Below are 13,920 nucleotides of genomic sequence, written 5' to 3'. Positions count from 1 at the left end.
CACCCAAACACCCCACCCTTCTCCCCCAGTCTCCATGTTGTTCAAAATAAGATTAAAAATCCAAGAATTAATATCCCCAGAAAAATTTTTAAATGTGATAAAGTATTCTACTGTACAGGATAAACCAATAATGCCCATCACCTCCAGTTAAAAACTGAATACTTCCCATTGCAAGACTTTGTTTTCAGTTGCTTAAGCCTTTGTAGAACTTTAACCATTTGGGTTGATGCTTTCCAAAACTAATTCGGTCCTGAAGTGCACCTACCATGAGGAGTTTCACTTAAAATTGACTGGCTGTTCTTTCCATGTAAGATTTTTCCCTATTAGTATTGTTTGAAGCTCCTCCACTTTTTGGAGTAGGAATCTTCACATCTAGCTGGGGACAGGAGGAAGGGAGAATTTGCCATCATTTTGGTTCTCATAACAAAAAAGTGCCCAATTTGGCCAGGCTACAAGATGGTGAAAATCTTAGTCAGCACATGCTCAGAGTTGCGCTGGAATCCAAGAGCTAAATTCTCCATGGCTTTCATCTGCACTCAGCATATTCCAACACCACAAATGCAGGATGTCGAGCAGGAATCTTCTAGTAATTTGTGTTCCCAGCTGCTGTAACAGCAGCCACAGATACCAAGAAAAAGAATATAGTCTTCACTGTGCTCTAAGTGATCCCTATGCTTGCCCTGGGACATGAAACGAGGAAGCATTTTTATCTGGACTAGGACTGACTGGGAAAAAAAATCTGAAAAAAGGAGCTGAAAGGTTAGCAAGTACAAGAAATTTCCCTGCGGAAACCAGAACAGAATCCAAGAGTCCTGCATCTCATCATTCCTCTATGAGCAGAAAGATATGGAAAACCCTGGAAAAAAAGTGTGCATCTCACCCTTAACTAACTTGAGTGCTAACTTTGCACCCTCATATTTTTGAAAACATTTGAGTTATTTTTTCTTTTGTGCATCTGGGTGCAAGTTGCAAGATCATTTCAGTACAAATCTGTTACATGGCAGATTTTAGGTAAGGGCAGAGAAAGAACAGACAGATCGGACATCAGGCACATATTCCAAGCAGCACAGGAAGCACCTAAAGGAGGGCTGGACAAGGGACTGCTGTACAGAACTCTTTCATTTCTGATTAAGAGTGCAAAATCTCTGGTGTAACTATAAATAAGACAAAAAGTGCAATATGCAGCAAGAATGGTTTGAGAGAAACTGAAGGAAAAACAGACAGCAAAGTCCAAGAAATGACACAAATGAGCCCCGAGGCCTTGGCATGCATCCTCTGGACCAGATGAATAACCAAAGATCAAACTGTTGGAAACTTTCATTCAAGAAGGGAAGATGTTAATCATTACATTGGTATTACAGACAATAGGCAGAGCTGAGGCAAATATCTAATGATGAAGACTATATATTTTAATAATTGTATCAACAACTTAAGTTTTCAGTTATTTCAGCAAATGTAAATCTGTCAATATATACCAAGTTTTCTGCAGAACAGCTGAATAAAAGATTGTGACATCACTGGAATGGAACTCAGCCCAAAATTTTTGTATGTGCTGTTCAGCATTTAAAGCCCCATGTGTCAGCTTCAGGAAATCACTTCGTGATTACATTAGACAGCAGAGACCAAACAACATGGTTTTAGACTATTGCTACCCTCATATATTACAATCACCATAATACTGTACAGTTAATACTAGAACAGATAGAGTAACCATGGTATATTCAAAATTCATGACTTGAAACTCAAGTTAATAAATATTACATAGAACTTAACAGATAATAGATCTTTAAAATAGTTCTCATAAAAAAATCTTAATAAACTTAAGATTCACTGACAGACTATGGATCCATAATGGCTTAAATGATTAAATCTTCAAAACATCTCCTGCCCCACTTCCATCACCAATTACCTTAGTGCATGAACGCAGTATATCATTCTAGGTATATTTTTCCTATCGTAGACATCCGTAGTTTCTGGATAAAAGATCTTTAAAAAAAGAAAAACAAACCATAGTTGTTATTCTCTTATCCCCCTCCTTATCCAGATCGCTTAGTTTAACTGATACCACATTAGAAACACCCTTAAACTGTTAATTCTGGATAACCATCTATCAACAAGTGTCACTTGAGGTACTGCACTAGTTTAGTTTTATCAACAGTTTTCATATTTTAATGTTTTGAGAATTAGTCTATTAACATAAAAACCCTGTTCATAGTTATAAACCCTACCTACTTTATAGAAGAAAGATCAACTTGTAATTACATGCTTCAAATAAACTTCCAAAGATCATGGTAACTAACTTTGAGGGTTAAGGACAGTTTTTAAACTTTAATCATACACTTCTTATGCAGAAAATTGTAAAGCTGCACTGTAAACTGCCATCCAAGGATGAACAATAGGTGTCTAATACAAATAGGGTTTACATATTGGGGGCACCACACAAACTAATTCACAGTGCATTTACAAGGTAGGTATAATCCTCAACATGCTTGCAGGAGAGGCATTATCTTCATTTTAAAGAAGAACATTGAGGCACAGGGATGTTAGGCAACTTGGCCAAAATCATATTTTAGCTAGTGGTAGAACCAGAATGGGAGATTAGTTGTCCTTGGCATAGACTATGATGTTCAAATCACTTCAGCTTAGTTTCTCAAAACAAAAGAAAGAAAGACTTCTTGGAGGCAGAGAATATTAGCAAAGCATACTTCCATATGGACCAGGAATTCACCATGAAAACCTTCCATTCTATGCTCAATAAAATAGGTCAATATAAAATTGAGACTATATCAAAAGCAGCACACAATCCTTGCATCTGAACACTTCTAGCAAATTCAGGAACCTTTTAGCCCTGCTTGTATGTGATCCTCCTAGGCACAGACAAGCCTTGCCACAAATAAGCCTTTTAGACAGAAGAACATGGACAGTGGAAATGGGGCAATCTAGAGATGCTTTTACATGTGCTCCAGCATAGAGAGGGTAAGGGCAAGGAGCTTTTCAAATTACAGCGGCTCTTGGAAGCTGCTTTAATTAAAATGCCCACAGCGTCTCATGTATTCAGTGTCCTGTGTTTCAAAATGGCAGTGGGGGCACTGTAATTAAAGCTTGTTCAATGAGCTTTAAAGCAACCCGCCACCATTCTGAAACATGGGGATGCTGAATACATGAGATGCTGCAGCACGCTGTATAGGCGTCCTGGTGCCTGATGAACTGACATGGCTAATCACCAAGTAAATGATTAAACAAGGCAAGCAGAGTTAGAAACAGAAGTTAAAGGCGACATAGATATACAATGCTAGCACAGGCTCCAAATTTAAACTTCATATTTCAGTACAGCCTATGGCTTAAGTCTCTGCTTACAAATCAGTTTGAGGAGGTGCCAAGTGAATGGGTCTTTTAGCTCTTGCTGCCCTTATTTCCCACCATTCCCAACGCAGCTGTCTCTGAAGTAGCTCTTTTTTAAAAACAACTTTCCCTCTGCAACTAGCAGAGATGCTAGCAGCTGCTCCTCCACTCCTGAAGGAGCCAACTAATTAATTAGCTAGGAAGTGCAAAGGGGAATTTAAATGCCATTGGTTTCAAGCTGCTGAAAAAACCCAAAGCAAAACAAAAACATAAAAACAAAAGACCACTAAAAACACACTTCAGAGAAGACCTGGCTGACGCTTTCATCCAGTCCTACATGAAAGATTTGTGACCCAAAAGACATTACGTGGCAACAGAAGAGAAAGAATAATGTCTAGAGAGGTGGTGGGCAGGCGAAGATGACAGACAGGATAAGTAGCTCAAGGGAAAGTAAGGGGAGGGAGGGGTGACAGAATAACTGCTAACAGAACCAGAAGGAGGTGTAGAGATCCCTACTGTTCAAGAACACTCAGGACAACTGGAAATAGGGTAAATAGAAAAGAAAAATAGGAGAGAAATTGAAAAAAAGAATGAGAGGGAGATTCATAACAAAGCAGCAAAAACTGAGATAGAAACAAAAAAACCAACCCTTATTAATCATTCAGGCCCTTATTTAGAAATTGTCTACAAATCTGGTTTTTGAGAACAATGGCTGCTTGCACACATGGGAGGGGAACCAAAAAACAAACCCCCCCCGACATTTTAAACTTGGCATGCTCCTGCACTGAGTCCAGCACATGCCCAGATCAGACATGTATCAGCTTTATAAAAAAGTGCCAAAAAGACCCACTGAAATGCCCAATCTATACAGATGCTGCAGAGCCGGGTCAAATTAACACACTTCTCCTTTTGGTAAACAGTTTGTTTTTTTCCACACCCACGTCTGTCAGTGCCCAATGTTGCCAGCCTTCAATTTCCATTTTGAAGAGGGAAGCATCTGAACCTACATCCATAATATACAAATACAGAGAATCCATCCTCTTCAGAAATGTATAGCAACATATTAAATTAGCATACTGCAACTTGCAGCATACCCTTCTTCTTGATTAGCTTTTCTGGTACCTATTCAGCTTTGACCTATTCATATTGGAGAAAATTAAGGGAAAATTCTTAGTTTTATTCAACTTTGCCCTTGGGTCAATCGTCATTATATCATTTAAATGCTTACCTTTGGTAGACCAATGGATTCCATTGCTCTTAGCCACTGCACAGTATTATCTGTGTGTCGAAAATGAAGTCCTGATTTCTGATAGGGTGTGGAAAAAGAAATTAAAGAAACAGTTTACTTATTCTGAATTACATTTTTTTCCCCCGTCTCACATTCTTCTTGCTTCACAATTTAGTATTGCTCTCTGAAAAGGTTTTAAAAATTTTCCTTATGTGGAATAGAAGCCAGAGTTAACATTGCATTCTTGTCAAGTGTAACATACAACACACCTCACTGTTAGCCAAATTTTGTAAATCTACAGTCTGTGCCCCAATCCCATTTCCAGCTATTTTTAGAGAGTCTCACTGCCAAGGGAAGGAAGATGCTATAGATGCTTTCTTGCTTTTCAATAGGCTTTTATTTTGTATGCACAAAGCTGAATGTAATTAGGAGAGAGAGGTCTGTTAGCAAAAGTGATGTTTTATCGCAGGTTTCCTGTCAATCCATAATAGCTCAGTTGATCTATAATAAGAAAAAGGCATGCAATGCAGTAACTTAGTAAATAAGAGGATAATTTTTGTTGAGATCTTTAAAATGGACTGATTTTTACTGTAATAATCACGTTATTTGCACTCCCCATTCCATCCCCCACATATAGAACAGGCCCTTTACCTGAAAATCTATTTCCAAGTTAAAAAAGGATCTATTCTGAAAAAACTGACTGGTTTCTAAATGCCAGTATAAAAAAAGATTTCAGTACTCATTTTATAATAAAAACCCCAGGTTTTTTGTATATTGGTTTTTTTGTTTTTCGTTTTTTTTAAAGAAAAACAACATTTGAAGAGTGGAAACTTCCCTGAAACATTGAAGCATAAAGTTGTAGAACTTTTCCTGTTTTACACGCTATTAAATTCATTAGATCATTCATTCCCTACCCTGTCAATTCCTGGAGAGCAAAAATGCAGCCTTGCTTTTTCACCTTCTGGAACATATCATTTTCTAACTAAGATTAAGCCACAGGAAAAAAAAAAACAGTACAGGGGACATGCTTATCTAATGTTCCTTATTAACAATTTTTTAGGGATTTAAACAGAGTGGAACAGGACAGCATTGAGGTTACTAAGTGGGTTTAGTCACAGCATAAGAAGTGGAATAGAATCTGACCCTATGTGTATTTAAACAGAAGTAGTTACATGTTCAATTACTTTTTAAGCCCCGAGTTCAGGATAAAGATCCCTCCCTCCCTGCCATCAGTTGGAAGGCAATCAATTTAATACTGAGCAATAAATACTGGAGGGGCAGGGCAGAGGAGAACAAAAAACCTGCTCTAGTTTTAGAAGTTGAGAGGGTTGGAGGGGCAGGGAATGCCGTTTTACCTTCCAAGTCTGGTTATAAACAAACATGATTCAAGTTCTAATCAAGATTCCATTAAAAGAAATCTTGAACTTACTTTTATACCCACAAAAAAAAGCCAAAAAACCCAAATCCATTTTCCTTTAAAGTATCCATTCTCCAATTCAGCCTCCTTTTGTTAATTAACAAAAAATAGTAGCCAAAAATAAGCAAAGCTACCTAAATTCCGTATCCATGTACCCAAAGCATCCTGCATTTTGGTTTTTCAGTTGTTTTTGCTGCTCTACGACAGAGTTAGACATCAACCTGAACACACAGATCCAAGAAGGAGGGTATTTGCCAACGTAAGATTATAAACAAGTGCCTATTAACAATGTCATCAAAGTTTGTGTGCATTCCTAAAGGGCTACAGATGCCTGGTATACATCATATTTAAAACACGATTACCACCTGAATTGTACCATAAAGTCTCAGTGCTAACATGTACAGCCAATTTATGGTGCCATGAAGTGGCAAACCAGCCACAAAGTTATTCTATAAAATACACAGAACATCTTTGTGACTTGTTTGTATGACACCATAAATTGAGCATGTAGCACCCCCATACTAAAGCTGACAATCAGCTGATTGTCGGCAGCCTGGGGAAAAGGACCGGTACTGTAAAGGGGACTAGCATCAGTCCCAATGCTAGAAGCAGGGATCAGTTTGCAAGGTTCTCAGGCAGGGGAAGCCAAGAGACTTCCTCAGCAACAAGCCTGGAAAACCCTACACCTAGCAGCCTTCCATGCCTTGCTCTGTGGGGCTGCAGAGCAAGGCACTTCAAAAAAAAAGTGCCAGGAAGCTGGGCTGCACACATTTTTAAAGATCTTGGGGCACAGGGACCCCAGGATAAAGGGAGAAGCTTCCTGACACCAAGGTCTCAGTGCTCCAGAACTTAATGTGCAGGCAACTGGGCAATCCTGGCGTCTCAGAAGGTACAAACTGTAGTACTCAAAAGTGAGGAGAGGGCTATATAATAAAAATAAAAATAAATATTTTTCAGAAAACAACATGCTAGCTGTCCACAACTTTAGCTCCAGGGAAAACCTGTTCCCTTAAGAACAGAAAGGATTAGCATTTGTTGAGTTACAATCCAGTAGGAAAAGGAGCCCATGGCTTCCGGCACGTTTATTTAATGGCACCATGGAATATGATCCCCGATTCCCAACAATCGTGCCTCCTGCCATTCCTACTGGGCTGTCATTCAACAAACAGCAACCCTTTTTCTTAAGAGAACAGGTTTTCCTTGGAGTCAACACCGTGGACAACTATCATGTTTTTTTCTACAAATTATTTATTTATTTTTTATTATACTGCCCTCTCCCTGCTTTTCAGCACTGAAGTTTGTTCCTCATTTGGAGACTATACTTTTATATAAGCTTCCTTTAGTTGTAGTGAACAAGAGAAAGAGGTAAGACTGTTGTTACAACACAGAACCGGTTACCTAAAAAGTAAATGAAAACAAGAGTTCCAAAATCTAGTTTGTGTATTAGGACACAATATATTCAACTAACATAGGAAAAATTTAAAGATACAAGGGAAAGAGTATGCAATACTTTTCTGTAAAGCCCTGATGATATTATTTAATTAGACTAAGCATGATAGCACTAAGAACAGCAGATATTGACCTTTAACTATTGGTTTTAAGGCAGTCCCAATTAAACATTAGTTACCTGATAACGAGTCTGTTCCACATCATAGATCTTCTTCTCCGAAACCAGATTTGGCGCAAAGAATTTGGCTAGTTTGGCAAGGTAAACTCCATTCCTTAACCCTTCTTCCAGCTCAGTAGTGGGGGGCAGTTCTTCACGCAAACAGACCTCCATCCACCTACAAATACATTGAAGATTACAAGTTTTTGTTGCTTGCAATTTTTTACACTGCATATTGTAATTAGAATACCATTACCCAGTTATATGCACAAGTAACTTCTGCAACAAGAAGAATCAAAGAAGTTAGTAAAATACCTGCCAGCAGTAGGAAACATCTCAGTGCTTATCAACACTGCAGACCCAGAATCATTACCAAAGGAGTCATTACTGTGCATCAGTTCTCCATGGATCACTGACAAACACATTCTTAATTGTACCCTATGAATAAAAATGGAATATTTCAAAAGGGGGCATTTACCTCCAGTGTCACACTACACTTCAGTGTTTCCTACTTTCCTCAGTAACATCAGAAACTTACAAAAATAATCTCTTTTAAAAAACAAAAATCAGGGAAATGGAAAGATGTACATGTAATTGGAACTCTAATTCAGAAACATATTTAGGATGATAGGAAAGCAGGGCTGGAAGGAACCTCATACAGTCATCTAGTCCAGCTCAAGGCTGGATCATCCCTGACAATCTCCCAGCAAACAAATGGAGATTCTACAACTTCTCTAGTTCCAATGCTTGACCACCCTCCTAATAGCTAGCCTAAATTTCTTCTGCTCAGGTTTGAAGCCATTTTTCTTAGTCCTGTCCCCTGTGGCCACAAAGACAAGCCTATCTACATCCTCTGTGTAAATGACCAGGAATCCTGGTTTTCTCCATTTAAAATAATTTGCAAATTCTCTAATTATAGCCACCCCAAATCTGTGTTTTACCATGATTAAAATGAAATGCCACTATAAGTATCCGTTGAATGCAATGTTTTATTGTTATATTTACAGTTTTAAAGCAATTTGAAAGCCTACCAGTGTCTCAAATCACTATAATAAAATCAAATCTAAATACCTATATATTTTGGCATTTGATGTTGGGTATATCACAGAAAATCAGAACTCCCCTTGCCCCCTCCACTTGTCAGGACATGGGTCCTGCTGTGGCTGGTCCCCACCCCCCACTTTGTAGGGCTGAGGAGCCCTGATATGCCGATGCCCTGCACATGCTATTGCCCCTCACCCGCAGCCCACAGCCCCCTGGGAGCTGCTGGCGCCCCTCACACTTGACTCGCAAGCACGACTATGGTGAGATGTCCCGTGCCCACTCAGCAGCAGCAGCAGGGGGCAAAATTCTATGCTGCCACACCCAGTGCTGCTGGGTATGAGCCCAGAGAGCCTGCAACAAGCAGCCTGCATCTGCCCCTGCCCTGCACACAAACATGCCCCCCTGCCATCCCCTGAACAAGCTGCCCCACAGCTCCATCCTGCTCTCCGCCCATGCCCTGCAGCTGTGCATTTAGGCCCTGGGCCCCAAGCCCCCATATAACACCCTGGCTGGGCCACAGCCCCAGCGCTAACCCCAGCTCTCTCCCTCGCTATGGGGGCCTCAATCCCTCTCTCCCCACCCCAGGTTTACCTATGGGGAGCTGCTCTCATGCTGCCTGGCTGCCACATGCATGTGTGCACACACATGGCACCCCCTGCCTGACTGCAATCCTCCCGCTCCACCCAGGCCCTTTTAGGCTGGAACTCTGCCAGCCAGCAAGGGAAAACCTGCTATTTTCCACATTTTTCTACTTTAAAGGAGAAAATCTGCAATTTACCATGGCAAACTGAAAACCCAGATCCTTGGCAATCACCCTTCAGGTATCTGAAGATTGCTAACAAATCCCCAGGAAGGGGGTGGGGGGAAGTAGGGGGGCAAGTGCCAGAGGTCAAGGCAGGTGCAGGAAGGGGAGGGTGGGCAAAGACAGTCAAGGGGCAAGGGTCAAGCCACTTGATACCCTTGCTGCCTGCCCCCTCCCACTGCTGCTTGCCCGGGGGGGCGGGAGGGGGGCACGACACTTAAGAATGACACATTTATGAAGTTTCTAGGTATAGAATGCAATTGTTGGGGGAGTCTTTTTGCATTCTGTCATCTTGGATTTGGATAAATACAGTAATCCTCCCTCTAAAATATTTTAAAGTGCATAAAATTCTATGTAGTATCCCTAAGTAGTATAACTCAGTCTGCAGCTGAAAAACTTAAATCTTACCCATTAGACCAGAAGATCTAATGGACATCACTGCGACAACGAACGAGGGGGGAAGCTGCAGAAGACACTGGTTTGCCTCATTAAAAAAGGCAGAGAAAAAACAGTTGACAATTGCAGCACACCTCTGGTATCACTCTCCAGATCAGTATATTTATCTAATTAAATGTGGAACCTGAATCCCAAAGCAAGTCAGTCATTTTTTTTCTCCTTATAAAAAGCTCAATGAAAAAATCATCTCATGTTAAAGACTCAAGACAAATGACCTATTCCATTACACTCTTGGATTTGTTACAGGACATATGAAAGCTGTTTCACTGAGGCACAGCCTATCCAAATAGTTCTTCAGGAAACCACTAGCAATAAATTTTGATCAGTATCATACAAAGCTGTATGGAATGAGCATTATTAAAGGAGCATTGCAGCCTGCAATGCAAAAAGTGTCAGTGGAAAGTATTGTTTCACCAACACGTTCTTTGTCTTATTCCACCCCATGTGTTTGTTTTAAGGCTCAATTCCAAAGTTTACGGAGCTATCTTTATTAATCACATTTTATAGAGTGTGGAAAAATATACATGCAAGTGTGAAGTGTCATACTATTGTCTTACATTTTGGAGAAAACTGATAAGAAAAATGCTACGTTTACTTTAGTTTATGTTGAATCCAGACTTGAGCCCATTCCTTTTCATGGAACATTTTTCCCAGACTCATGACTTCTAAAACAGTTGTCCAAAAAGCAGAAAGAGCTGACCAAGTGGTAAATGAGAACTGTTTGTTCTGGGTCAAATGATCTTGTAGTCCAGTCAGCCAGTCATAAGGAAATTGTTTGCATGCAAAACACAGCATGCCTTTTCAGAAGTCAGGTTACCATAAGCGTGTCATACTGATTATGTCACTTCACATTCTAGGTCTCTGTCCTCCTCTTAAGAGACTTCTTGGTCTCCTGAATCCAGGATACCAAATGCATCACCCTGGAACTTTAAAAGAAGAGACTGGAGATCACCACTCTGCCCCTCTGGTACAAATGAAGTGGCTGCTCAAGAGGTGCTTTTTGCTTCTGCATGAAACAAGGCCCAATATTGAAGCCTGCAGGATCCGAAATCTACCCCCCACACACCTCACCACTCCAAGAAAACACAGGTCAAATTTTGCCAGGAGAAAATGTGCATGCAACAGCAGAAGCTCAGTGGTCAACTGCTATCAAGACTGTTTAGTGCACAAATGAAAGGAGTTTTTATACAGATGGTGACAAAATAAGAACCAAATCACATACTGGACCATTTATATGTAAGCAGATTGGTCAGCCAGGGGGATAAGGACTAAGTAAATATTTCTCAGACACTGCTTTTTGCAAGAATTTACAAGCTATTATCTACAGCTGCTATTAACAGGTGAGAAAAGGAGAAGAGTTTAAGTACTCCAGGCCTGGTTTAATCAGGGGATCTAAGAATGTTTGACTCCTTCCTCTTCCCTCATGCTTCAGCTATGCTGCAACTGCTCTCATAGTTTTCTAGCTTCCCACTGTTGTTGAACCAAGTGGTTTTGGTCCTCATATACCACATCAGGTAGCGACATGAACCCACATTCTGAAGCCATCTCCAGAATTAGATGTTCCTTCAGCCATGATAAAAAGACTGGGAGATGGAAAGCAAGCATTCTGAATGGCAACCCCAAGGTCTGCAACAGCCTGCCACCGAGGTGGTTCAAGCACCTACATTGAACACCTTCAAGAGCAAATTGGATGCTTATCTTCCTAGGATCCTATGTCCCCAGCTGACTTCCTGCCCTTCGGGTGGGGGGCTGGACTCAATGATCTTCCGAGGTCCCTTCCAGCCCTAACGTCTGTGACATGAAGTCTATGACATGAAGTCAAAACTTATACAAGAAGGGTGCACCTCTTAGGGTAAGAAGGAACAATGGTCACAAACTGACAGTAGATTTAGGCTAGACATCAGGAAAAACTTCATGATAAGAGTGGCCAAAAATGTGGAATGGGCTTCCAAGGGAGGTGGTACTCTCCCCTATCTTGAGGGTCTGTAAGAGAAGGCTGGATAGGCATCTGGCTGGGGTCATTTGACCCCAGCACTCTTTCCTGCCCAGGCAGGGGGTCAGACTCAAATGATCTGTTGATGTCCCTTCTGACCCTAGCATCTATGAATCTACGCATTTCAGACGAACAAAAAGGAGACAGTTGCAGCTCAAAAGAAACTCTGAAGAGATGAGAAGGGGGAACAAAATACACCCTCCCTCCCTGGAAATAGTGATAGGATATTCTGGCTTGAGGAGCAGGGGGAGAATAGAACCAATCTGTAAAGGAAAACAACTGCATTATGCAGGTACCTGTACCTACTTATCATTAGGGCACTACGGAATGCAGTGGAGCGGGCTGTGCTGCAGCTCCTTTAATTTTGCACGTTTTCCCACATGCCCTTCCCCATCACTGACTGGTGGAAGGGCCCTGCTCACTACTATAAAAACAAAAAACGCCCAAACAAACAAAAACAGCAGGGAGACAAAAATGCAGTTTTAAATATGGTGCCATTTTTGCCTTCTCTGCCAATTGGCCAAGGGGCCCCAGCAGCCCCAATGCTTGCTGCTAACTGGTGGGGAGGCAAAAAGAGCACCACGTTTTCACCTCCCCATCAATTGTAAATAGACTCCACACCTTTATTTGCAACCAGACTGCAAGAGTTTCCTGTTCTACATTGTTGCCCACCAAGACGTAAGGAAGACCATGCCTCAGGTCATGCCACTTTTCACCACCTTCCCTCCTCCTTTTTATTACTTACAGACTTAACTGGAAAGATGGTAACAGAAGTGTTAGAGCTACAGATCATGTATAATCAGGGCACTGCAGATAAGAACATTTTGTGGTTGGGAAAACATAGTTATGCTTCTCCATAGAAACATATTGGGAATTCTTCAGCACAGCCTACAAAGGCACAGTGAGGCACAACCAAGGTTCAGAGTTCAGCCTGCATTCTCATTATCCACTGCAATTTGAGAACTGATTGCCACTCTGCCCTTAACTTCACTGAACACAACTGTAGTTAAATATGGACCATTCCATAAGATTTCCTTACTTTACATTGAGTAGAAGTGAGAAGTATGTTTGACAGTTACACTTTTTAAAAGGCTGCTTTGAAGCAATTTATTTCTGCAGACAAAAACATGGCTGTCTTGGTAGACAGCCTTCCAGCTGTTTTTCTTGAGTGCATATTACTGCAGCATCAGCTTTTTATTCTTGGTGGTAGACAATTACATTAACTGTACTCAGCAGAAGCCTAATAATTAATACTATTGTTATGTGAGGGCAGAGACCAACTTAACACTGGACAGTACAACATTATTTTTCTTCATACAAACCAGTAAAATATACTTTATGCTATAAAGACACCAAGCCCTTGCCAATTTAAAATTTAACCACGGCAGCAGCAAAATCTTGCACATGGGGTACAAAATGCATTTTCCTTGTTTATACTGTAAAGGACCACAATCCCATCTATGATATCATGGCTTTAACTATTGCTAGTATACAGCATACAGATTCCAAGTGCAATTACAGATGTACATTAACATCTCTCCCACTGCAAGAAAAAAGTCAATCCCTGCAATTCCAAAAATTCCAGGAAGAGTGAATCTTGGCTTGAATCCAATACACTTTCCTTAAAATCAAAGGCACACCACAGTGAGATCATCCTACCTCTCAAGTAAGAGATAAGGAATCACAAATAAGGGTATTCAGCAACGAGCAGGGAACAAGGAGCTCATGGACAAGATTCCTAGTTTCACATGTCACGTAAAGGGGCTAAAGCAGAAGAAAAAGGTCTCTAAAAGCCTTACAAAAAACTGCCAACACATCTCCCCCGCCCAATCACTATACCTCACAGAGCCATCGCCATTCCTGGATCTTACAGCTACACCTCCAGAAGTATAATCTCTCTCATCCAATGCACCAAATGCCCAGATGGAAAATACGCAGGAGACACCAAACAACAACTGTGCACCAGAATGATGCACACTGGAAATCTATCAAAGACAGGAATACCCAGGTACCTGTGGGGGCACATTTCTCA

General features: G+C 40.8%; 1 protein-coding gene across 5 annotated transcripts in view; it reads right to left on the bottom strand.

Moving 5' to 3' along the window:
- The window catches only part of IQGAP2 (IQ motif containing GTPase activating protein 2), a 272,642-nt gene that overhangs the window by 102,835 nt on the left and 155,887 nt on the right, over positions 1 to 13,920 (bottom strand). For all 5 annotated transcript variants that reach the window (XM_019517713.1, XM_019517717.1, XM_019517714.1 and 2 more), the window contains exons 3-5: positions 7,615 to 7,771; positions 4,571 to 4,648; positions 1,910 to 1,986 (exon numbers count right to left, since the gene is read on the bottom strand). In XM_019517713.1, coding sequence (XP_019373258.1) covers positions 1,910 to 1,986; positions 4,571 to 4,648; positions 7,615 to 7,771 — 312 coding nt within the window. The remainder of the gene's footprint in view (positions 1 to 1,909; positions 1,987 to 4,570; positions 4,649 to 7,614; positions 7,772 to 13,920) is intronic.

Source organism: Gavialis gangeticus, unplaced genomic scaffold (genome assembly GCF_001723915.1).
Source record: "Gavialis gangeticus isolate Ggan-Ray unplaced genomic scaffold, GavGan_comp1, whole genome shotgun sequence".
NCBI lineage: Eukaryota > Metazoa > Chordata > Crocodylia > Gavialidae > Gavialis > Gavialis gangeticus.
This window is presented reverse-complemented; position numbering and strand designations above follow the sequence as displayed.